This window comes from Pleurodeles waltl, chromosome 6 (assembly GCF_031143425.1).
Source record: "Pleurodeles waltl isolate 20211129_DDA chromosome 6, aPleWal1.hap1.20221129, whole genome shotgun sequence".
Taxonomy (NCBI): Eukaryota; Metazoa; Chordata; class Amphibia; order Caudata; family Salamandridae; genus Pleurodeles; species Pleurodeles waltl.
Genome location: NC_090445.1, coordinates 1,455,183,853 through 1,455,209,320, shown reverse-complemented (window position 1 = coordinate 1,455,209,320; position 25,468 = coordinate 1,455,183,853). Strand labels below are relative to the sequence as shown.

General features: G+C 45.1%; 1 protein-coding gene across 2 annotated transcripts in view; it reads right to left on the bottom strand.

Annotated features, from left to right (window-relative positions):
- Positions 1–25,468, bottom strand: part of RTKN2 (rhotekin 2) — a 266,886-nt gene that overhangs the window by 138,385 nt on the left and 103,033 nt on the right. For both annotated transcript variants that reach the window (XM_069240910.1, XM_069240911.1), the window contains exon 6: positions 12,403–12,597. In XM_069240910.1, the coding sequence (XP_069097011.1) occupies positions 12,403–12,597 (195 nt within the window). The remainder of the gene's footprint in view (positions 1–12,402; positions 12,598–25,468) is intronic.

Sequence of the window (25,468 nt, the reverse complement as noted above, 5' to 3'; positions counted from 1 at the left end):
GAGTAGTGCTGCAAACGTTTAAAAAGCCTGTCTTGTGTGAGGAAACAGTTCCCTCCACACCAATAAACTTTTCCCAACAAGCCCATGTGTGTTATTGCTATCAGGGCTATAGCCCCGCCTTAGTTTAAAAAAAAAAAAAAACACTCTTGCCCTCCTCAGGGGTACATTTTCTATCTGTTTTGAAAAGTGGTTGGAGAAGCGTCCATGAATATTCTTAAGCATGTAAGTTATGGATGTTGATGGTGTCTAAAAATTACTAATAAAATTGCATGATCAACTGAAAGAAAAATGTGCATTTAAAAGTGCAAGGCTAAAATGAAAATGAGGCCTACACTGATAATGAACACAGATATTTTGAAAATGAAAATAAATCACTTTCTAATTAACTGTATTTTATGTTTTACTAACAGAGTATTGAAAAAAATAATTACATATTCAGAAAATAAATAGTTTCGAGTTTTTATGAAATATTCTACACTGCACATTTTACTGCATTTTATTTTTTAAAAGACCTATGTTAAGATAATTCAGATGAAATAATGTGATGCTTAGAAATGCTGATGGCAGTAGATAGTTTCCTGTTGTTCTGAAACATCCTATGTGATGATCTAATGACCGAAAGGAATGTACTTGTGTTGTAACTTTTATAACATTTTGCTTAGATCCTGATAATGTTCCACAGAAAACAATGGCTTTCAGTAGTTTTATGTAGCTTGAAACATTTTATCACTGCAACAGAAACTGGCAATGACAGTGGAAGAAGATGAACCAAGAGAGAGAAAAATGAAGAAAAAAAAATGCAGCAGGAAGAAACTTTTATTAGTTTAATTGGTTCTGTCATAACCCGAATAGTGGTAGAGTAGCTAGTTATTTTCTGGGGCTTTAATATAGCAATGTTTAGGTGATGCCAGTTTCAGATTTATTCTCGCTTGCTCAAGAGCAGATTTATTTTCTTCCTTGCTGAAGTGAGATTTAGTTCTGTTGCAGTTACTGTTTGTGCTGTGTTCAGATGGGTTATTATTTCTGCTAGTGGAATAATGTGCTATTTGCCACTTACAGTTCACATGCATTAAGGCCAAACATTACTGGACTGTTTCCCCATATGTCACTGACCACTGAAGATGACCAGAAGATGCTCAACTGAAGAAGACTTCGCTGCCTGCTGAACCAATTAAGGAGAGGTATAACCAAAATTATGCATTTGTCTTTCTTGCAGGTTTTCATGTTTTTCTCTTCTAGAAACCCAACTGCTATTGTTGTTAGCGCCATAGATAGATGTTTTCCAAATTTGTTTTTGTCTTCTTTGTGTTTCTGGAATAAGCCCAACATGCTTAATCTAATTAGGGTAATAGTTAGAATGTAATTTTCTGAATTTGGCTGCGCAAAATAACTGATTGTGAATAATACATCTGTGTTAACTCAATGTAATCAATCTCAACTGTGCATCTGATATTGTTGTAATTCTGTATGGTGATTCTTGAGTGCCTAATAATTCATATTCTGTCAAAGCTGAGATTCTTAAATTGCTTTGGTCAACCTGTGTTATTCATGTAGATTTATAATTTGGTTTTGCACTTGGTTTATGTGATCCTCAGCATTGTTAATCTAAAGGGCAGTACATGTTTTAACTTTACTGAACTGGTGTGGTGATTTGTGGCCAAAAAGGTCATGGTATGTTTAAATTACTGATTCTAATTATGATTAATGATGGTATTCTTTGGTTTTGTTTATTGTTGACTTTGTTTGTTCAGAGCCTAACATTCACACCTATTTGAGTCCAAAGGTTCATTTGACCTCATGAGGGTAGATGGTTATTTACTCTTATGTGTCCACTTATAAATAAATTATCAAACAAATATAAGGTAGGACGCACCCACAATGTCCACAAGCTTGTATTACATTCCAGCCCGGAAAATTCACTTCTGGCCTACTTCCAGCTCATGAGTAGATTTTCTCACATTCAATTCTTTGAGCAAGTGAATCAAGTATCTAACCGACATTTTGACTCATTAGTTTTTGCAGCCTTTAAAAAAACAAAAAAAAGAAAAAAGAGCAATTAAGTAATTTCCAGTCATTGGATATAGTACTTGGTATATGCTCTCTCACAGCAAACAAGGGAACTGCTCTACAGGGAGTGCAGAATTATTAGGCAAATTAGTATTTTGACCACATCATCCTCTTTATGCATGTTGTCTTACTCCAAGCTGTATAGGCTCGAAAGCCTACTACCAATTAAGCATATTAGGTGATGTGCATCTCTGTAATGAGAAGGGGTGTGGTCTAATGACATTAACACCCTATATCAGGTGTGCATAATTATTAGGCAACTTCCTTTCCTTTGGCAAAATGGGTCAAAAGAAGGACTTGACAAGCTCAGAAAAGTCAAAAATAGTGAGATATCTTGCAGAGTGATGCAGCACTCTTAAAATTGCAAAGCTTCTGAAGCGTGATCATCGAACAATCAAGCGTTTCATTCAAAATAGTCAACAGGGTCGCAAGAAGCGTGTGGAAAAACCAAGGCGCAAAATAACTGCCCATGAACTGAGAAAAGTCAAGCGTGCAGCTGCCACGATGCCACTTACCACCAGTTTGGCCATATTTCAGAGCTGCAACATCACTGGAGTGCCCAAAAGCACAAGGTGTGCAATACTCAGAGACATGGCCAAGGTAAGGAAGGCTGAAAGTCGACCACCACTGAACAAGACACACAAGCTGAAACGTCAAGACTGGGCCAAGAAATATCTCAAGACTGATTTTTCTAAGGTTTTATGGACTGATGAAATGAGAGTGAGTCTTGATGGTCCAGATGGATGGGCCCGTGGCTGGATTGGTAAAGGGCAGAGAGCTCCAGTCCGACTCAGACGCCAGCAAGGTGGAGGTAGAGTACTGGTTTGGGCTGGTATCATCAAAGATGAGCTTGTGGGGCCTTTTCGGGTTGAGGATGGAGTCAAGCTCAACTCCCAGTCCTACTGCCAGTTCCTGGAAGACACCTTCTTCAAGCAGTGATACAGGAAGAAGTCTGCATCCTTCAAGAAAAACATGATTTTCATGCAGGACAATGCTCCATCACACGCGTCCAAGTACTCCACAGCGTGGCTGGCAAGAAAGGGTATAAAAGAAGGAAATCTAATGACATGGCCTCCTTGTTCACCTGATCTGAACCCCATTGAGAACCTGTGGTCCATCATCAAATGTGAGATTTACAAGGAGGGAAAACAGTACACCTCTCTGAACAGTGTCTGGGAGGCTGTGGTTGCTGCTGCACGCAATGTTGATGGTGAACAGATCAAAACACTGACAGAATCCATGGATGGCAGGCTTTTGAGTGTCCTTGCAAAGAAAGGTGGCTATATTGGTCACTGATTTGTTTTTGTTTTGTTTTTGAATGTCAGAAATGTATATTTGTGAATGTTGAGATGTTATATTGGTTTCACTGGTAATAATAAATAATTGAAATGGGTATATATTTGTTTTTTGTTAAGTTGCCTAATAATTATGCACACCTGATATAGGGTGTTGATGTCATTAGACCACACCCCTTCTCATTACAGAGATGCACATCACCTAATATGCTTAATTGGTAGTAGGCTTTCGAGCCTATACAGCTTGGAGTAAGACAACATGCATAAAGAGGATGATGTGGTCAAAATACTAATTTGCCTAATAATTCTGCACTCCCTGTATAGTCAGTAGAAGAAAATAACACAAATGTCCAAGTGGACAATGTCAGACTGAGGGTGATCTTGATCCTCATGTGTAACAGAGACTGCACAGCAAGCAAAATCTGAAATTAATTACAATAACATTTTGTGAGATCAAGGGCATGATTAGTAGCAAGGTTGTCGGGGAAATTCACAAGATGCATCCCCAAACTAGAAAGACAGAAATTTACAATGTGAGCAACAATATATTTGAAAAACTGCAATAAACTGATGCTCAGCACAATAAAAGTGCAGGCATACTCAGATTCTTAACACAACTGCAAAGCTGGACTAAATAAATCCCATTCATTAAAGCGGCCAGTGCATAAGCAGAGCCAGTGAAATTCAACTATTTGAGAAAAAGACCTGCTGTGCTGAGTGCCCTGTTCAATAAGAACGTGGCAAATTCATGCCTTTCTATAATCCAAATATGATCTACTATGAGCCCTGCCACAATCAGAGGCCCTACCATCAGAACTCCAGTATCAGAATACTACCATAATTTGTCACCTCATTGCATGGCATCAAAGGTGCAAGTGGATTTTATGTGTTTACAGGACCAGTAGATTTCTGAAACATTTAGGCCCTCATTACAAGTATGGTGTTCTGCGGACCGCCGCGGTGATGGAGTCGGTCGGACCGTTGCGGGCCCAGTGGTTAAGACCGCCATATTACGAGAAGGGGGAAGGCAACTGCAGAACACAGCCAGCTTTCTTTCCGCACCACCAGTGTGGCTGGACCAGCGCAGCCAGCGGCACGCATCTCTAGGCCGGCGGTTAGGCAGTTTCTCACGTCTGTATTACAAGGCTGCACACCGCCAGGATTTCTGGGGCGGTCTCACTGCCATGAAAAAACATGGTGGAAACAGACAACATAAAAGGGAACACTCACCTTCAGGAACACAGGCATGTCCATAGGTGCCATGGCACGTGAACTGAAAGTCTTCCCAATGCTCCTGCTGGCCATTAACTTCCAGGACCAGCGACGTCAACCAAGACACCAACCGTAAGTACACCAGCCTAGCACACACTGGAAGAAGACAGTAGTACACACAAACAGACATGGCACGCCAAGCCACACCCACATAGAAACACCCATGCCAACACACACACACACAAACACACACACACCCACCCCAAATCACATAACTACGACACATACATGTCTGGGAAAGCCAGGACAGGGTTGTCTCCATCGATAACAACTGTGCAGTGGTGCAGATATAATGAATAACTTAAAGAAATATAAACTATGTACAATGAGGCCCAAGGGCCAGCTCAAAATTGTCCATTGTGCCCCAAGAACACAGGGCACAGAATGAGGCCCTAACTTGACTGCAAAGTGTTGGGCTTGAAGGGGCGGGGGGGGGGGGTGAGAGGGGTGATTTGAAATCAGGGACTGAGCCAGTGGTGGGAAACGTGGAAAACTCGGTCAGAAAACGTTTCTTAGGGCAGAAGGTGGGTCGTGGGAAGAACGTTTGGGAGTGTAGGGAGAGGGTATGGTTGAAAGATGTGTACATGGAGGTGCCTTGAGTGCAGGTGTGTGGGTGTGTGCCATGTGTGTGTGCTGGGTGAGTGTGGGCGTTTAGGTGTACTGGGAGGAGGGGTGGAGGAGATACCGGGAGATGGCAGAGGGGATGTGTGAGTGGATGTTGGGGTGGTGTCTTGCAGGTAGGTTGGATGTGCTGCATGTGGGGGTGTTGATTGTCTTGGAGTGTGCGCATGTGGTATATGGGGTGCATTTATGGGGGTCTGATATTGTGGTGACAGTGGTAGTGATGGCACCTGCGGCAGTATCTGGGACTTATGTGGTGCTGACTCCAGGTGTGATTGGTGGTGTCACTGTGAGGGGGGAGTCTGTGAAGGGAGTGGATGCTGGCATGTCTGCATCTGAATTTGGTTTGTGTGCGTGGCGGTAGTGGCGTTTGTGGTGCTTGTGTCTGTCCTTACGTACCGTGTCTGTTGATGTGGATTTATGTGGGTCAGTAAGTGTGCCTTGGATGGGTGAGGGGAAAGGGATGTGGGTTTGGGAACAGGTAGTTGGAGGGCGGACGGAAGATGAAAGGACACAGGCTGCCATAAAGAAGAAGGCCAGAGCCTGAAATGATCTCTGCAGGGCCGACAGGGCACCGTGAATGCCTTCCAGGAACACATTGGTCTGCTGCATCTGGGACGCCAGTCCCTGGATGGCATTCACGATGGTTGTCTGCCCCACAGAGATGGACCTCAGGAGGTCAATAGCCTCCTTATTGAGGGCAGCAGGGCTGAATGGGGCAGGGGCAGAGGTACCTGCGGCGAAGGAGACTTCCACCCTCCTGGGAGAGCGTCTACAGGCAGACAAGGACAGTGTTGGGATAGTCCCAGATAGGTCTGCCACCACCAGGAAGCGTCCATCAGAGGGGGAATCTGAAGACTGTCGTTGATCCGGTCTTCTTCGCTGCACTCTCCTCACCCTCTGTCCGACTGGTCCCCTCAGCTCCGCTGGTATCAGCCTCCTGGGTCCCCTGGGCTGCAGCATCTCCATTAGCTGGTGCCTCTTCTCCTTCACCAGATGATGCTGATGCACACAGACTGTGGAGGAGAGGGAAGGAGGGTAGGTGGGAGAGAGAGAGACTGGGTGCAATCGGTCAATGCCAGCACAACAGTCACACAGAGTATCATCATCATCTTCTGGTGCCATGCCATGACACGCCATGCCCTCACCTACACATGCTACAACAATGGAACACCAGGGGGAAACCACAGCAATGCACATGTATTCCGCTGATACAGATGCAATTGTGTACATGCTGAGGCATACACGCCACACCTGCCCAGGACCTGCCTTCTTCACATGCCTGTAGAGAGAGACTATTCTTGGACTACAGACCCAACAGAATTCTGCATGGTTAGTTGGCATGCCAACTAGGCCACTGTAAAATTGCACAGTGACCTCTTGACCCCGCCCTACCTCACTACACATAGTACTTTGCAGCAGATTAAGGACTACTCCTGGCACAGTGGTTGGCATCAACTGATTACAATGTCCTGACACCACAGATGCTATGATCTTCTTGGCATGTGCTGCCTAGCAAATCTTGGTAGTAGGTGACAACACAGATACCACATTGGAGCTAACTGCACCTCCATTCACAGACTGAATGGCCACCCATTCATGATGCAAATCCTGCCAGGCTGGCTAATACCCACAGTGGACATGAATCTACTTAGTAACCACGCTACAGCTTCCCAATAGTGCACACCCAAAGCCCCTATGGCAACACACATCATAAGTGAGTGTGTGTACTCACCCCTTGTGGCTGCGGGGCTGCCCTTAAGCGCCCATCCACCTCAGGGTAGACCACCACCAAAATACAGGCCATCAGAGAAGTCAGGGTCCAAAGGGCACCACTCCCACATTGGGAGGATGTCCCAGCATGGGCCTCCGCAGTCTTCCAGGGCCAGCCTCCCAGGTCCTCTTTCTGCAGTGGGTGCCACGCCGGGCATGGACCCCCATGGTCTGCATTTGTTTGGCGATGGCATGCCATATCCCCTTCTTCTGATGGGCGCTGATCTGCATGGGTGACACAGACAGAAGGACAAACTAATGTAAAGTGGCATCACAGGGACAGCAGTGGACAGCACACATCTCATGACCACACTCACATGTCTTCAATCTACGTAGGCTCAGACTCCTCACCCATGTCCATTTTCCAGTCAAAAAGGGTCGACCCAAGGACCCCCAACCCTTACACACCATTTAAAGACAGGACAGTGATATTGGCCTCACCTGCTGCTCTGTTGCCCCATACAACTGTCCATACAGGGGAAAGAACCCCCTTCCACAAGGTACTCCAATTCTTCCTGGGTGAAGGCTGGGTCCCTATATCCTACAGGACATGGCATCTTGGCTACCCAAGTCTGAACACAGCAGCACATGCAGTGGAGGTCTTCTGTGCACGACTGTCAGGAGTCAAGTGCGCATGAGCACTTCAAATGGCGGTCACGGCCGAGGCGGACATAGTCGTCGGAGATAACCATTGGCTCCTATCTCCCATAGGCAACCATGTCAACCAATGAGTTGCATAGCGGTTTAGACCACCTACCGCCATGATGTGTTACACCGGCAGGATGAGCACACTTCCATCTGTCCAGTGCATGCAGGACAGCGGACTGCCATTTTACATGTGTAATGTGTATTGAGGGTGCATTTAAGGTGCGTCATGGGTGACATTTAGTGACCTGTGCACAGCTGAAATACATCCACAGTCAATGCTGCACATCATGTTTTCTACTCCCTCCCATTTGCAGGTACGGTGGAAGGTTGAGGAATGCTCCGGTGTACAGGCCGCTAGTCGACCATGGCCCCCTGGAAGAGCGACACTTCATGCAGACCTATCATCGGAACAGTCACACCATTATGGAGCTGGTGACCCAGTTGGAGCCGGAACTATTGCCTGCCATTTGTCATCCAAATGCTATTCCTCCCAAAGTTCAGGTGCTGTCAGTCCTCCACTTCCTTGCCTCAGGGTCCTTCCAGATGACAGTGGGTTTGGCAGCAGGGATGTCACAGGCCATGTTCAGCAACATCCTGAAGGACGACTCAAGCGCCCTGCTAATGTGCAGCTCCATCAGGTTCCCACATCGTGCTGATTTGCCCACTGTGAAAGCTACCTTCTATGATCTGGTACATGTTCCTCATGTGATAGAGGTCATAGATGGCACCAACATTGCCCTGGTGCCACCCAGGAGGAGTGAACAAGTGTATAGGAACCGTAAAAACTTATTTTGTATCAATGTGCAAGTGGTGTGTCTCGCAGACCAATATATGACAAGTGTCGGCCAGGTTCACTGGGTCTGTGCATGACACATACATTCTGCAAACAGCATTGTCCCACACATGATGGCACCATTACAGAGGGACCGGGCTTGCCTCATCAGTATGTATACTTTCATATGTGTGCCCCTCTGCTCTCAACACTCTTCACAATCTGCACTACACCCTTCTGGTCCTGAAACAGCTCTTACCTCTGTGCACACAGGTGACTCTGGCTATCCCAACCTTACATGGCTACTGATACCTGTGAGGCATCCGACTACATCTGTTGAAAACAGGTACAATGAGGCCCACAGTATAACAAGACGGGTGGCTGAGCAGACCACTGGCCTACTGAAGGCCAGATTCCGGTGGCTGCACATCTCTGGAAGTGCTCTACCCTACACACCACGGAAAGTGTGCCAGATCATTGTTGCTTGCTGCATGCTACAGAATCTGGCCCTGAGAGGTCACATCCCATTGCTGGATGCGGAGGAGTTGGCAGTTGTACCAGTGGCTGATGAATGGGACCTGGGGAGTGATGAGGAGGAAGATGAGGATGCAGCGGACTCCAGAGCAGAGCTGATGACAATACTTCCACTGAGATACAGGTATGTGTCAAATGTATGTTATAAGTCCTGTTCCACTGTCTGCCTTGTGCCATGCTACCACCCGCTATCCGTAATAACTGGGGATATTGGAGCTCTGACTCTGGGTGGTTTGGTGGGGGTTATATGTGGCCATGAGTCGGGGTGTTACTGTGCACAGGTCAGTGCTATTCTCATCCTGCTGTTGTATTGCTGCACTTGTGACATATGTGCAGGACCACTGTTCCCTGAACTGCAAGATCCAGTGCAATATGTGTGCAACACTAGGTGGTAACCTCTGTATTGCATCCTGTCATGGGATTCAACATTGGGAGGCAGTGCAACATTACTGTTCATGGCAGTGTGAACTGCCTAACGTGTGGCTCTGTTTGATGTGAGGGAGGGTCCATTTGGGAGGTGTCTTGTGAATATGGGTTTGTTAGGGCCATATGTTTTTGGACTTGACTTGCCATCTCAACCTTTGCTTCCTGTACTTACAGTGCATGCGTGTTGATTTGGCATATGTGACGCCTATAGTGATTGATGCCACTGTCTTGTTCTACTTTCAGGACATTGTTGTAGTGCACTCTGGTCCCTGCCTCACTTGACCCTTTTTTTCAGCCATTGCCTGCTCCACTGTAATGCTTGCTACCTATCACACCCTTGTCTCATACATTGGCAGGACAAAGGGTTAACTGTTACACATGTAATGGCAGTATCTTTCATACTCATGACAATAAAGACATAGGCAGTAATTTCGGTAAATGTAGTTTATTTGGGTTGTACAAGTGCCTAGGAGTGATGAGTGGGGTCATGGTGGGTGGGCTCATCAGAGTACGTGGGCCAGCTGTGGGTAGTCAAGGTCCAGTATGGTGGCCATGGGAGTACAGAGATATGATGGAGGACAGTCAGCAGGGTGCCTCAGTGACACAAGGTTGAATGTTAAGGAGAGGATCACTTCCTGGCGGTGGTCTTGGTATCACTTATGGCAGGATGTCTGGTTGAACTTCCTTGTTTGCGTGGGGGCTTGTCCACTACAAGGGCAGGGAGGTCTGGGGTGCTGGTGTCCTGTGGGTCCTGTGGCAGGGCCTCCATGCCACTAGCTGCCACTGACATGGAGGGCTCAGAAGTGAGGTGGCTAATGGAAGGGGCTTGCTGGTGTGAAATGGACTCACGCAGGATGGTGGTGAGTTCCTTCAGCACCCCAGCCATGGAGGCCATGGTGGTATTGTGATTCTGCCACAGCTGCATAGCCTCCTGATGGTATTCACTCTGCAGCCCCTGGGTCTCCTTCACAGTGGTGAGGATATGGGCCATGGTATCCTGAGTTTGGTAGTATGCACCCAGGACTTGGGTGAGGGCCTCCTGGGCAGCCAGTTGCGTTTGCCCTGTCTGTTGGGCCACTGATCCCTTCCCACTGCCACTAGCCCCCAGTGCCTGTGCCCCTGGCAGTGTGCCCACTACCAGTAGCACCAGGCCCTACAATGTCTAGGGTGTGTGCCATTGACTCTGGCCCCTGTACTGTGGGGCACTCTTCTGATTTAGAGGTCCCTGGGGCACAGATTTGGGGAGAAGGGGCTAGCTGAGGTGTTGAAGCCACATAAGAGGGGGGAGTCTGGTGCGTCCAGGGTGGGGATGCTTAGAGTTGACTGACCAGTCGCCTCCGATGGCCCAGGCAACTCGTCCCCATCCAGACATTCACTGGGGCCTTCATCACTGGGACGGCTGTCAGGCCCTGGCATCCTCTGCTGGGTGGCAGTGGCAGGGTTACCTGTGGATGTAAAGAGGGAGAGTTTGTATCTGGACGTGTAGTTGTCATTTTCATGGTGTGGTTCATGCAGTGGCTTCATTTGCTTCCCAGTGATGGAAATGACAGCTGCAGCGCTGCATACGGTGATTTGGTTATGGAGAGACTGCTATGGTTTCTATGTGCCATGGTGGATGGTGGCTGGCATTGCTGTCATTGCCATGTGCTGGGAGAAAGTTGTAGCAAATAGTAGGTGTGGGCTGTGATATGGTTGTCCATGCAGGTGTCCAACTGTGAAGTGGTACAGTGAATTTTAGCTGTGTGAGTTGTGATGCTTTGTGGTTCTTATAATTGTGATAGTTATCCGTGCATAGGGGCGAGGGTTATGTGTGTGGGTATGGTGGGAGAGGGGTGGTGTGGCATGCAGGGGAAGGGTGTGGAGCGATTGGGGGGTTGCAGTGGTGTTGGATGGGCTGGATAGCTGAGTGGTGGGTAGGGATGCTGGTTAGGAGTGGTGGGTGCCTGGGGAGGGGGGTGTAAATTGTTGCCTTACCAGTGTCGAGCCCTCTGTCAATTCCGGTAAGGCCCTCCGGATGCATGATGTCCATGACGGCATGGAACGGACCTTCCCCCGGAGGTCGTTCCACCTCTTTCTGATATCCTCCCTTGTGCGTGGATGGGTGCCAACTGCACTGACCCTGTTGACGATCCTCTGCCATAACTCCGTTTTCCTGGCCAATGATGTTTGCTGGACCTGGACTCCCATCACTTGTGGCTCAACTCCGATTATCTTGTCACCCATGAACAGCAACTCAGTCTTTAAACCGTGGGTGCTTTGGGGGGGAGGGGGGTGGAAATGGGCATGCTGTGCGGGTAGGGTGCAGTGTGGGGTGATTGGTGGTGTGGGGGTGATTGGATGTAGGTGCTGGTGGGTTGTGGTGGTGTTGTATGCAAAGTGTGCAATGTGCAGGTGTTTATGATGTATGGGATGTGCTTTGTGGCTCGTAGCACCTCTGGTTGGTTGTGCTGCTGTGCTGAAAAATTACTCTTAATAGGGCGGTCGGAATGGGGCCGGCGTGGCGGGCAGGAGGTAGATCAGTCAGCATTTCACTGTCAGACAGCCTGGCAGAGTTGGTTGTGTGGCTGAATTTAGGCAGTTTGTTCTTTGTGACTGGTAATACCACAGTCTGTATGGTGGCGGTATTTCACATGACGGTCTTACCCGAATACCACCAAAGTCGTAATGAGGGCCTTAGTCTCTTAGACAAGTAGATATTCTGTGAAATTTTAACTCCCTGAATGCATCCACGTGCCTACAAAATGATGCGTCAGCCACCTTTTTTTTTTTTTTTTTTTTTTTAACCGCCGTGCTGGACAGTAGCCAAAATGCTGTACAACATGGCTAAAAAGACTGGCAAAGCTATTACGTCTAATCTGAGTGACCACACTGGCTTTGTCATTGCTTGTTAGTATCTTCTCATAGTGAGCAAGCACTTGAAATTAAGATAACTCAGCATATTATAAGCTTGTGCACTCTACAGACCAACTAGATACATAAAATTTTAAATCTCACTTTGGTGGATTAAAGAGGGCGACATTTTCGGGAGATGGTCCATCCAAGTGAAAGCTCAGACTCTTTGCAACAGATTTACCAAACGAGCGTCTAAGTCTTTGAACAAGCTTCTTAGGTGTGTTGGATGAAAAAGATTCTTCAACGCAGCAACTGTACACCTCCAATTTAATTTCAAAGTCTGGTCTAGCGTCATTACTGAAATAGATAAAAATGACATTATGAAAAGGGTGGAACAAAGAAACAGCAAACATACATGAGTATTAAAATATATACACAGCAAATTACATATACAAGTCATATGCCTATTCTGTACTTTCATAGAGGAATTTCCACATATATAAAACAGTAAACCAAGCATTTACATTCATGGTAAAACTGCTGTCAACAAATACAAAAGGCAGACCGTGCGTGTGCATGGGCTGCAGAGAGCACAGTGGCAGAGGGCAAAAAAACTGGAGAACATACGGAAGGAACGATGTGGCTGACAGGTATACAGTGGCATGATTCACTAAGACGGACTGATGAGATTAAATAACTGGATGGCGCTATGACATGGATGGCTGTGGTCTTGCTATTGACATTCATGAAGGGCCTTGACAACCAATTCTTCTGGCAGGTCAAAACACATAAAAAGGTTTTGCAGCAAGGACAGAATGATTTAAGTGGAGTTGGCAGTGTTTGCAATACAGATATTTGCAGTGATTCGCTTACTGTAGTCAATGTAAGCACAAATCAGAAACTGCCAGGCAAAAAGTAAATGTCTAACAAGGAACAAAGGTTTTCTGTTGTTCAACAGCTGATCATTTAAGGCAGAGGTTTCCACTCTTGACTTCGGTGGACCCCCAATTTATCATTACTGGAATCTGGGGACCCCCCTACTTCGTCAATACTAGAAACCAGGGACCGAGGCATTAACACTGTTGATGATTTGAACCACAAAAACTTACAGAAACAAGCATTCAAGCAAACACATACACAAATGATAATACTTTATTTAATTCGCAAACACATAAAATAAAAAAAATTAATAGGAAGGTTGGAGCTTTTCTAAATTCAATTGAAGCCACACATCATCCATTCTATGTTTGCTGCACCTGCACTGCTCCCAGAAAGCAGTTTGAGGATACTAATTTAGTTTTTTGTCTCCAATTTAAAATTGCTTGACATTATAGTAAGTTTAAAAAATGTCAGTTGTACATTTAGCTACTTTATTTATATGCACTTTATTAATCTGTTAATTTTTTATTTTTTTAAGCAGGCATGGACCCCTGAGGATTCTTCGCGGACTCGCAGGGATACCCGGATCATTGGTTGGGACCAACTGGTTCAAGGAGCGTCTATGGGAGCTCCACAGAACTCAACCTAAATAAGCCTAATCCTGGCCTAATAAATTAATAGAAATAAGAGGTATATATACTATCAAGACTAGGAGCGTGAGCGACACCATCAATGTAGCACAAATGTCACGTTGTTAGGTGTTCCTATATGTTTCCTTTTTATTGTTTCTTTTTTGCTATTGGTTTATATGAATAACACATTATAAGTACCACCTTATGATGTCAGATCTCACTATGTCGAGGGTGTAGTTTTCATCGACTGGAACCTATTTAAATGTGCCCTTTTTGGGCTGTGCGCCAGACCTTCACTTGATTTAGAACTGTGGAGACTGTACGCTTGTCTGCCTAATGATTTATGCTTTCTTGCTTTTGTGCATTAAGTAGACCATACAATAGACTGACTGATGATTTATACTTAGACTTTTCTTGACTTTTGAAGTGAGCAGATGCATGCTTGTCTACCTTCAGGAACTATACTTGGTTCTGGACATTTACTAGCTTTAACATTAACCTTATGTTAACTGCTCTTGCAGTTTGCTTTATTTGATGCAGATTTGAAATAGACTACTTTTTGACTTTTGCAATGACTTTTGAATCCGAATAAAAAGTTATGGTTTTGTCATTCAATATTGTCCTGCAAAGGTTTTCATTAATGGCACAGGGTTGCCATCTATTGAGAGTCACGTGGGCCAGATCTTGCGTTTAATTTATTAGTTAAAACCCTTAAAACAGGCTGCTTGCCCCCAATGAGGAAGGTTGAAGGACCCCCCAGAGGCAGTGTTCCAAGAACTGGTCAAATCGAAAATGTGATAGCAAAGAGAAAATTAACTGGAAGCAGAAATATACTGCCTAAAGAAGTAAACAGACTAATTGGTGAGGATCTGCTAGAGGTGAGCCTGATCCCCAATGAACTGAAAAGGTCCAGACCCCGAAACAGTTACCCCCACACCATATTCTCAGCAGCTTCATAGTCACTGTGACCTCAGAGGCACAGAACCAAAGGCAAACAGGTGACCTACAGCATCTGAAGTGTTGAAGACTCAGAAATTGGGAAATGGGGGTAGTGCACCTTCACTGATGGACATTGCAAAAGCACTAAATTGTCCCTTTGATAATACTGTAAGAGTGCCGTCTGTTAAAGAGCTGGAACTTCCCTCCACTTGGTCTGACAAAGTTCCAGATAGTTACTGGCTGCTGTTACTGCTGTGATGACAGTTAAGCCCAAGAACAGCAATAGCATATGACTGTACCTGGAAACTAAGACCAGAACATTAAATCATCAACCAGGGCAGAGAACAAGAACCAGGAACATACAAATGAGTGAGTTAGAGACTAACCCATCAGACTACCTGGACAAGAAATCTGATACCATAACCACCACAACAGAGGTGCTAAAAATAAAAAGCAGACAGTGGTCGGCATGAGCCTACTGAAATATGATGTAAACAAAGTGAATCTACACTCACTAAGCTGTGTCTAACAATGGACAATCTACAATAACAAGTAATGGATCTCACTAAAAGAGTAAGATTTTTAGACCGGGGTACAGAGTATTTAGAGAGATGATCTCAGTGAAGCATGACTGGATTACCTGAAAAGTTGTAGGATTCAAAATGGTTGCATACCTTGAGAGCTGGCTGAAGTGACAGTGTGCACTGAAGGGCCTACCCAAATTATGCACAGTAGAGTGTGCACCTCTTGAATTAGAGACAGCAATGTGATTTTACAAGAGTAAGGACTGCTTGCCTTTTACCAGTTGGGAATGTCATAATACCCCAGACTACACAGCAGCTACTCCACTTTCTTAGGTATATGTAAGTTAAAAGATCTGAGGTTGTAATGTTGTGCTTGAATTTCCAGGACACATCAAAATATTGACAGATCAGTTGTTATTCACAGATCCGAAAGAAGTGTACGAGTGGACCAATACATTTATAGTCAAAAGGCTGGGTTTCTCCCCATTTCAACACCGATCCAAAAGATAACAAAGAAGGTCGAGAAATTGGAAAGTCAAAGTACCAAGCAGACAAGAAGGGAAGGAAACCACATTAGTAATGATAAACAATGTTTGACAGGACTGAAGAAAAAGAAAAAAAAGTCACTGAACCCAAAAAGAACACCATAAACTTGAACTCTGGGACACAGTCTCGAAAAGAGACTGAAAATCTACTCAATGTGGGTCCTGGAACAGGATACAACTTAATTTGATCTGTTTAACTGGTCACAGGATTGAGAAGCTTGTTGAGACTACCAATGAATAACCAGATTGCCCAGGTACACAAAACCTTTGAAGTTCACGACTCATTCTAAATAATGCATCTGACAATCTGGCAGGGAAGTCATTCAGCGACACTCACCTTCCCTTATCCCTGGTCCTATCTTCAAATTTTGGGGATTTTGGGGTAGGAGCTTTAGAGGAGTTTGTTGTATAATTAATCTGGGTAGATAATAAAACGAAGGCAAATGAAAATAAAACGAGATAACCATATGAAACTTTTGATACAAATCACAGGATCGGCTTTACTTAAGTAAAGGTGACAGAGAGAAAAGACAGCAGATAACACATTCCCATGGCTCTGTTATGTAAGTACACATTCCGGACATGAAATGTAAGGAACATGAACAATTTTATTAAACAGCATAAAACATTTTTATATTAAATGACATGGTGCATAAATGTTAAAGCTGCAAGGGATGCACCTCATTAAGAAAAACTGAAGCGGTGATAGTTAATTTGTACTGGTTATTCCGCATATATTAGAGGAGTCTTGATTTGGGCGGGACAGAGTATACCCTTTACAGTCCACAAAACTCGGACTGACCAAGAAGGTCAATAGGTTGTCAACGATAAACTAGATAGGGTATATGTTAGAAATGGGTTCTCTAGTTGGCAGTCGGTTTGCACCCTGTCCAAGTAGGGACCCTCACTCTAGTCAGGAAAAGGGAGATACCTGCTCAGATAACCCCTGCTCACCCCCTTGGTAGCTTGGCACGAGCAGTCAGGCTTTTATCAGAAGCAATGTGTAAAGCATTTGCACATAACACACAGTAATAAGTGAAAACACTACAAAAGGACACCACACCAGTTTTAGAAAAATAGCCAATATTTATCTATATAAAACAAGACCAAATACGATAAAAAAAATCCAACATACAGTAATAAAAATATAAATGCTGCAAGTTGTACTTAACAATACAGTTCCTTGAAGTCGATAACTCCACCTGGGGCTATCACAGCATCGTGAACAACAAAACCAAAAGTTCAGGCTGGCCTCGGCGTCGCGGGCCAGCTGCGGTGTCGGGAAGTCCCACAAACAGTACCTTGGATTCGCAGGGTGTCGGGATCCTCACGGTGAGCTCCGGAGAACGGCGTCGCTGGCGTCGGTTCCGGAGTTGGTGCAGAGGTCGTCGGGCCCTTGAAGTCACACACCTCAGGGATCGAACTCCGGGCTGATGAAATCAGGTGCGCTGGCAGGGATGGCATCGGGGCTGCGGTACAAAGCGGGACGATGCGACATGCGGTGCCCACAGGTCACGGTGCAGGCAATGGCTCGGCAACAGCGTCCAGCGGCGTCGATGAGACCAGGGCTGCGGTGTGAAGTGGGGCGGGGCGGTGCAATGTGCAGTGTCCACAGATCACAGTGCAGGCAGCGGCGGCGGCGTTGCGGAAGCGCTGTCGTCTGTAGGCCCAAGCCAGTGGTGCGGGACAGGACGGTGCTTTATGACTCTCACGAGCGGTGGCCACAGTGCAGGCAAGGATGCCTGGTGACGACACTGGAGCCGATGGTGCTGGCATCGGAGGACCGGGGCAGCGGCGCGGGACGGTGCTTCATGCTCCTCACGAGTGGTGTCCACAGGCCACAGTGCAGGCAGTGGCGCCGGTGTCAGCAGGAGCGATGTCGTCGGGGATGCCCAGGCTGCGGTGTGAGCAGATGACGCCGGAGTGCGGGGCCCACAGGTCGCGGTGCGAGCAGCGGCTCAGTGAAGTCGTCTGATGACTGAGTCGATGAGACCAGGGTCGCGGTGCGAAGCGGGGCAATGCGACTCCGTGCGGCGGCGGCAGGACACGGTGCAGGTTGGCGTCGTCGTGGTGATTTCTCCTCTTGGACAGCACAAAACACACAGTTCCCAGTGCTGCAGGTCGAGAAAACTGAAGTCTTTGGTGTCCCTGAGACTTCCAACAGGAGGCAAGCCCTACTCTAAGCCCTTGGAGAATTTTCTCAAGCAGGACACACAGCAAAGTTCACCCTTTGCACTCTTTTCAGGCAGAAGCAGCAACTGCAAGCAAATCCAGCAAAGCAACACAGCAAAGGGACAGTACTCCTCCTTCAGCTCTTCTCCTGGGCAGAGGTTCCTCTTGATTCCAGAATGATTCTAAAAGTCTGTGTTTTGGGTCTGATTCTTATGCCCAGTTCTGCCTTTGAAGTTTCAAAACTTCAAAGCAAAGTGTTTGCAATATCCTTCCTTGTCCGGGCCAGGCCCCAGACACTCACCAGGGGGTCAGAGACAGCATTGTGTGAGGGCAGGCACAGTCCTTTCAGGTGTGAGTGACCACTCCTCCCATCCCCCTCCCCCCAGCACAGATGGCTAATCAAGATATGCAGGCTACACCCCAGCCCCCTTTGTGTCACTGTCTAGAGGAGAGGTATGAAGAGCCCAACTGTGAAACTGACCCAGACGGGGAATCCACAAACAGGCAGAGTCACAGAATGGATTAAGTAAGAAAATGCCTACTTTCTAAAAGTGCCATTTTAAAACGCACAATCTTAAAATCAACTTTACTAAAAGATGTATTTTTAAATTGTGAGCTCAGAGACCCCAAACTCCACATGTCCATCCGCTCCCAAAGGGAATCTACACTTTAATCATATTTAAAGGTAGCCTCCATGTAAGAGGGACATGCCTTGCAACAGTGAAAAACGAATTTAGCAATATTTCACTGTCGGGACATATAAAACACATTACTATATGTCCTACCTTAACCATACACTGCACCCTGCCCTTGGGGCTACCTAGGGTCTACCTTAGGGGTGACTTGCATGAAAGAAAAGGGAAGGTTTAGGCCTGGCAAGTGGGTACACTTGCCAAGTCGAAGTTACAGTCAAAACTGCACACACAGACACTGTAATGGCAGGTCTGAGACATGATTACAGAGCTACCTATGTGGGTGGCACAACCAGTGCTGTAGGCCCACTAGTAGCATTTGATTTACAGGCCCTGGGCAACTCTAGTGCCCTTTACTGGGGGTTTACCAGTAAATCAAATATGCCAATCATGGATAAATCGATCAACAGTACAATTTCTATAGGGAGCAGTTGCCCTTTAGCACTGATTAGCAGTGGTAAAGTGCACAGAGACAATAAACCAGCAAAAACAGACCTGAAAAAGGCAAAAAGTTTGTGGATAACCCTGCAAAAAGGGCCTATTTCAACAGTATATTTACTATAAATCAAATATTCATCAAGTCCGATTGACATCTCACTGAAAAATACTGTAAACCTGGCACACTGACCCATGTTGCTAGAGGTGAACACAATAGCATAAGTGATGTGGCCACGGATTAGTCTCATCACACTCAACCCATCTCACTGCTGTTATGGATGCCCAGAGTATAAAAGAGTTGTTGTCTTAATAGGATTCGATTGACTGTTTCCCCTCACTTAATCCAGAATCCAAACACTATTCCCACATTTTGTGCGTCATGACTTGTATGTTACACTGGATACAATTTACAGCTCCCAACAACTTCAAGTCTCTTTAGTAAAGGTGGAATATATCTGAAAAATAAGTTCTGAAGATAATCATATTTTGTTTGCAATAAAATGAAAGCATGATCCGTTCCTGAAAGCTCCAGCCAGCTGCACTGGAAGACCTAGAAATAAAGGTGCTGTAGGAGAAGGGATTAACACTATCTGAATGAGAATGAAGGGAATTAACAGCAGTCTATGCCTTAGCAGGAATAGTGTGGACTAGAAGGTGGCAATAAGAGTACTTTGTCTTAGGACAACATATCAAGTTAAGACGATACTGGTGTGAGAGTTGGTACTACTGGAAAAGCCACAGGGAGTTAGAAAAGGCTGTCCCGTATCACCTGTGAATCAAGAATGGTACTATATGAACTGACTGAAAACATGCCTAGTTATTGGAGGGCATGAGTTGCTTATACTTCAGAATCTACGTGGAGAGAAATAAACTGACTGGAACAAAACAGACATACTACTGAGTTGGCAAAAACAAAACATAAAAAACATTAAATTTAAAGTGTCACTGGTAACCTGTGTTCTCAATGAGTGTAGTTGTAAACACCCACAACAAGATACTAATCAAGTGTTTTTTACTATTATTTGTCACTGCTCAAAAAAGGATGTAAAGGATGAACAGAAATTAGAAGAGTATTTAGCTAGAGTTGGGCTTTACCACTGACCAAATTGAAGAGCCAGACAAACCACTGACAGTAAAAGAAGAAAAAAACGCAATAGTTAACCTTGCTAACAGGGGGGAAAATGACTGGTGCTGAAGGGCGACCCATGGAATTTTAACATACACAACTGCAATAGTGCTTAACATTACACCAAAATGCATGCCATGTATAAGGAAGCTTTCTCAAAGGACATGCTCCCTCCATTGACAAGGGACCCACCCCCACCTTGTCTCCCTTGCCAAACTGGTCAAGACATGCTGAATACAGCTCTTAAAGTTACTGCAAATCAAATTCTTAGACTGCGATCCAATGATGTTATATCAGAACTATGGGGTCTTATCTTGGGGCGCAACACTTCACCCACTACAAGACGGCTTTTCCATATGCTAGAACACACCTGACTCAGTCCCACAACCAGAGTTGGTTTCTACAGAACGTCAAAGGCCCTTGACAGAGTGTGAAATACAATTTTGCGATACTACAAGAACCAGGGGTTCAGAGAAACAATGAGGAAATGGATTAACTTATTACATGTGGAACCAACAGCCAAGGTCTGTAAAGGCCAAGTGATTTCTAATTCATATCCTACTAAAGAGGTACAAAGCAGTTTTGCCTTCTCCCGTCTGCCATTTAACCCATAGCAAAGAAGGTTTAAAGACCTGCAAAGACCAGGATAATCAGGCACACAGCAAATCATCTTGTTACAAGCAGATTATATTATATTGTGTCTGAGAGATGCCAGCACAGGCCTGGACCTCACAATACACATTCTGAAAATTTGTAGCAACATTATAGTAGAATGGACTACATTTGGCGTGTAAAACATTAAAATACATTTGGAAATCAAGGATTATTTTTGCAGTCTTAGTGCTGATTTGGGGTTAACTAGTTTTATGGTAGCTTAACGGGTTTCAATATTTTCAATCCAGTGACCATAAGTTACTCAATCAAGAACAAATAGACTAATACTCACTAATAATGGGCAAGTTACGAGACCTAGTCCACTCTTTGAAGAGAGGATGTATTTTCCCAATGTTAACATAATCATGGGCTCAAAGTTTGATAACTTCTTGGTCAATTTGAAATTCATCACTCTAAAACATGAGTGGTTTCCTTTTCAGTAGAAAAATAAGACACTTTGCTAGGCGTTTTTTTACCTAAATAAGTAGATGGCTCAATCACTCCATTCCAGGATAGATTGTTACTTGTGATGTTCACACTCCCGTGGGTGCATAAGTTAAGTAGTTTAGACTACAGACCGAAGTTTTTAAAAAAATGGCTACATATGCTGGGGTCAGACAATTTTCTCCACCTCGTCTTGTTAGTCTAAATAAAGAACTGTGATATGGTATGTCCAGGAAAAAACGTTGTTAAAGTAGAAAAGACTTCAGAGCCAAAACAACTGTCAACTCCGCAACATGGATGCAAAGGCTTCTCCCTCCTCTTCCCTCACCCTCTGCAGCAGTTATCAACCACACTACGAGTTCACATCCAATCTAAACAGAGAACACAAAATACATATTAGGTAACTGCTCTCTCGAGGACAACTACTATATGTCCATGTCCGATATAGTCATTTCACATGGGCCTATTGTCATGCGATTTATTTCAAATGCAGACACCACCTTGACTAAGAAAGACGGACAGGTCTGAAGGACCAACTTATCCGGGTAGAAAATTGTGATTAATGGAAACCAAAATGGTCTGAAGTTCTCCCATCCCACAAGCATTTTTAGAATACATTAATCATCCTCCATCTGGCCAGTGTTTAATCTCTGTAACCAAGGGATCTGACACTGACCCAAATTCTCCAAGGGGGTTAATCTTTGGACTCTTGGAGATGCTTACAACAGGTTCCACATTTAAGATTAGCCTTGACTTTCCCATTTGCAGCCACATTAACTCCTTTGTTGGCACTGGCTGCATAGGCGGCATCACCAACAGCATTCAAATCCATGCTAAAGGGCACAGCAGATAAGGAAGACACCCTAGCTGGTTTCCACTTCACCACTGGCACAAGGGCCCAAACTCATGGAGGTGTTTCATTGGAAGGGGTCTAGGTCAGAGCTGCTAGGCCTGCATTAACGGTCTCTCCCTTAAGGAGTAGCCCATCGGACAGGACAGCCATCCTGACACGATCCATCATTGCTAGCTGGAAGGCTCAAGATGATGGTGGTGGTGTGAGGGGGGGTGGATGGAGGGAGGATTCTGTTAAACTGGGAAAGTTTGATCTTACCATCTTGGATGACAGGGGTTGGTAGATGTGGAGGAAAAGTCTGCCATCGGGTAATGATCTGAAGATGGCAAAAGGTCATAGGAACTTGATCACTTGATCCAAAAAGATGAATTTTCCTCCCTATAACCCTTTTTGTGCTTCTTGTGGGAATATCCCTTAGTAGAAACTTTCCTAGACATTTACTTGCTTTTGGGGGAGGAAGCTGCTTGGGAGTAGCAAACAGTAAAACTACCTTCTGCTCCAGCGTGGCCTTTGAATACATGAGTTACAGGCAACAGTGTAATGGCTTGATCTCAGATCTGAAATACAGTCATAATGAGGGCCCAAAACGGACATAGTGTACCATCCTTTGCATGACCTAAACCTAGAGGCCCTCTGTGAAGACATTTGACCTAGTCGCCGTCAGAAGTCAAGGAGTGTGTAGGCATAACATCACACAGGAGCTCAGAACCACATCATAGAGCACAGAGAAACAGAAATAACCCCAGTGCGCTGGCTGGGGACACTGTACTCTTGTGACATCACATCTTGAGGTAGAGTTGCATCTGGAGCCAAGTGGTGCCATCTGACTGGATGCAGATTCTGGGGAAATGCTTTCCTTACTAGTCAGAATCCTGGAAGGAGTATTCATAAGATAAGGAATCTGCAAGAAGGTTTATTCATCATAACTTATTATTCCCATTATTAGGAGCAGTCTGATGAAACGTGTCAAATACCGCAGTGGTGTTTTCCATTTCTTCTGATGTGAGCAAGGCCAGTTTGTTTTCACCCCCAAAAAATGTGGCAAGAGAGGGATCGCCGAGACAAGAGAGCAAGTGCTCTATGCGCTACACAAAGACAAGTGAACATGCTGTGATCAAGTTATTACCTTCCCTTGTTTCTTTATCCAGGTTTTTAGACTTGTTTCTGCATGTGTGATGGAAGGGGTCTACATGTCCCAGGAGGCTTAGCGCACAGCCTGTCCTAGCTCCATCACTTGTTATCCTGAGTCATACAAAAAAGTGACAACTTCCTGTCGATCACCAGCCTTTAGGGCAAGTGTAATTCAGAGACCAAACTGGTCTCTAGGTAGGAGTGCTTTTTCACTACTTTCTGTTACAAATTCTGAGGATTATTCAAGCCAAAGCAAGTTTATTTATAGAATTGAAGAAATTTTCTTTATGTGGGTGAAGCAGTAGAAAGACTTATTTGTAGACAGCAAATTGATAAAGAAAGCAGTTTGACACTAATTAAGATCCCTGAGTAAAGAAAGTAATTCTTTAAGCCTTCATTTAAGTTTTTTTGTGTAAAAAACAATGGAACAAAGTTTTGAATGGTCTCCAGAGCAAGATTCCAGTAACTACAGAACAGTCACTAAAGATTATGGGCCGCATTTCGGCAGATGGGAAAGCCCGTCCCCTAAACTCCAGACTGGGTGACTGATGCCTACGTGTCTACCTCCCTGCCAGAGTCATAAGTTTCCTGCTAGGTCGGCGGGCGGAGACCCAAGTTTCCGCCCGCTGGCCTAGTGGGAAACAGGCTACAGACTGGTCTCCGGCTCGATTATGCTGTAGCCAGCAGGGTGTACCAGCATCATTGCAATGTTAACTGTCTGCAAAGCAGACAAACATTGCGAAGGTGCTGGGTGGAGGGGGGGGGGGGGGGGGGGGGGGCTGCACTGCCTATGCAAAAGGCTGACGTAGAACAAGGTTGTAATCCGCAGGGCAGCGCTGCTTGCAGCGCTTCCCCGGTGGATTACGATCTCTGCCACTGCCAGGCCACCTGGATCTATGATCCTGGCGGAGCTGGTGGTTCCCTGGCAGTCTAACTGCCAGTGTTGTAATGTGGAGATCAGATCACTGTATCTGCGGCACTTCTGACCGCCACCACGAGTGTGGCAGTCTTCAGAGAGTCACATTCATAATGACCCCCTATGTCTGCAAATGTCTCAATGAAGACAAGACTCAATATAAGTTTGATTCAATTTACTGAATATCAAAAGGACTTACTCTGTTGTGAACTGTGAAACTCCTTGGAGTAGTCTTTGTGGTATGTCTATGTGAATTATGAGAACATAATAAATACTTAAGAATATTACGGTCTAAAAAAGATTGAGTGAATTACATGGCATTTATATTCTAGATGTGGTCCAATGTGATCCTAAATGCAAATGTGGTTGGAATTAAAAAGAGATCCAGCTAGCTGCCTTTTTTACAGTGAAAGTCAGTCCAGAATAAGAAAGGGAGAGCAGGTCGGTTTTAAAGAAAGGACACTTCATCTAACAGTTCTTTACAATTCTCCTTCTCTGCTGTTCTGTTCTGTACCCAACCCCCTTCTCTCTCCTGGCCACACTAATGATCTAAGGTGTAATAGCATACATACTTGGTACTGCATGGAGGTGGAGCTTATGAGCATCACACTGACCCCAGAGGATTCAAGGACCGTTACAAAATCTGGATTAGGACTTCTAGAAGCCTTTTGGGGTCACTTTCACTGTTTTATGTTAGTCACTGAGAGCTACATTTCACATTTATGATTAAAAGACATTTGGTTGTCATTGGGTAACATTCTAGACCTGAAGCTGCACTGATTCTGTGGCTTTAGTGGGCAACTCCATCAAATTGCTGTGAAGTTTTGCATGAAAGGTTCTACAGGCTCATGGTCCGAGCTGATTGAGATACTATGAGGGGTAGGGAACAATTTGGTTGAGAGGCACACTCTAGAATTAAAGGATTGCAAAGGAGGAGCTACCACGCCCACTTTATTGACACCGACACAGTGGTATTATAAATGCAGAATGAATGCTGGCAGTAAAGTAGCATATTTGGAAGACAGGGTCAATGTGTCGAGGAATCTGCAGAGAGCGTCAATGAGGGACAAATACAGTCTAACATTTATCAGAGGTTTGAAAGAATCACCCACATAGACCGCATAGTTTTATTGGGACACAAATGTATAACATTACATAGACTCCGGTCTTCCTACTGGGATGCTTAGCACAATGTACAGATTGTGGATTGTGGTTCTAGTTGCCTTCATTGGTGCAGCCTCGCTCTCAGGACAATTAGTCATTCTTCTCCATATCAACAGCGT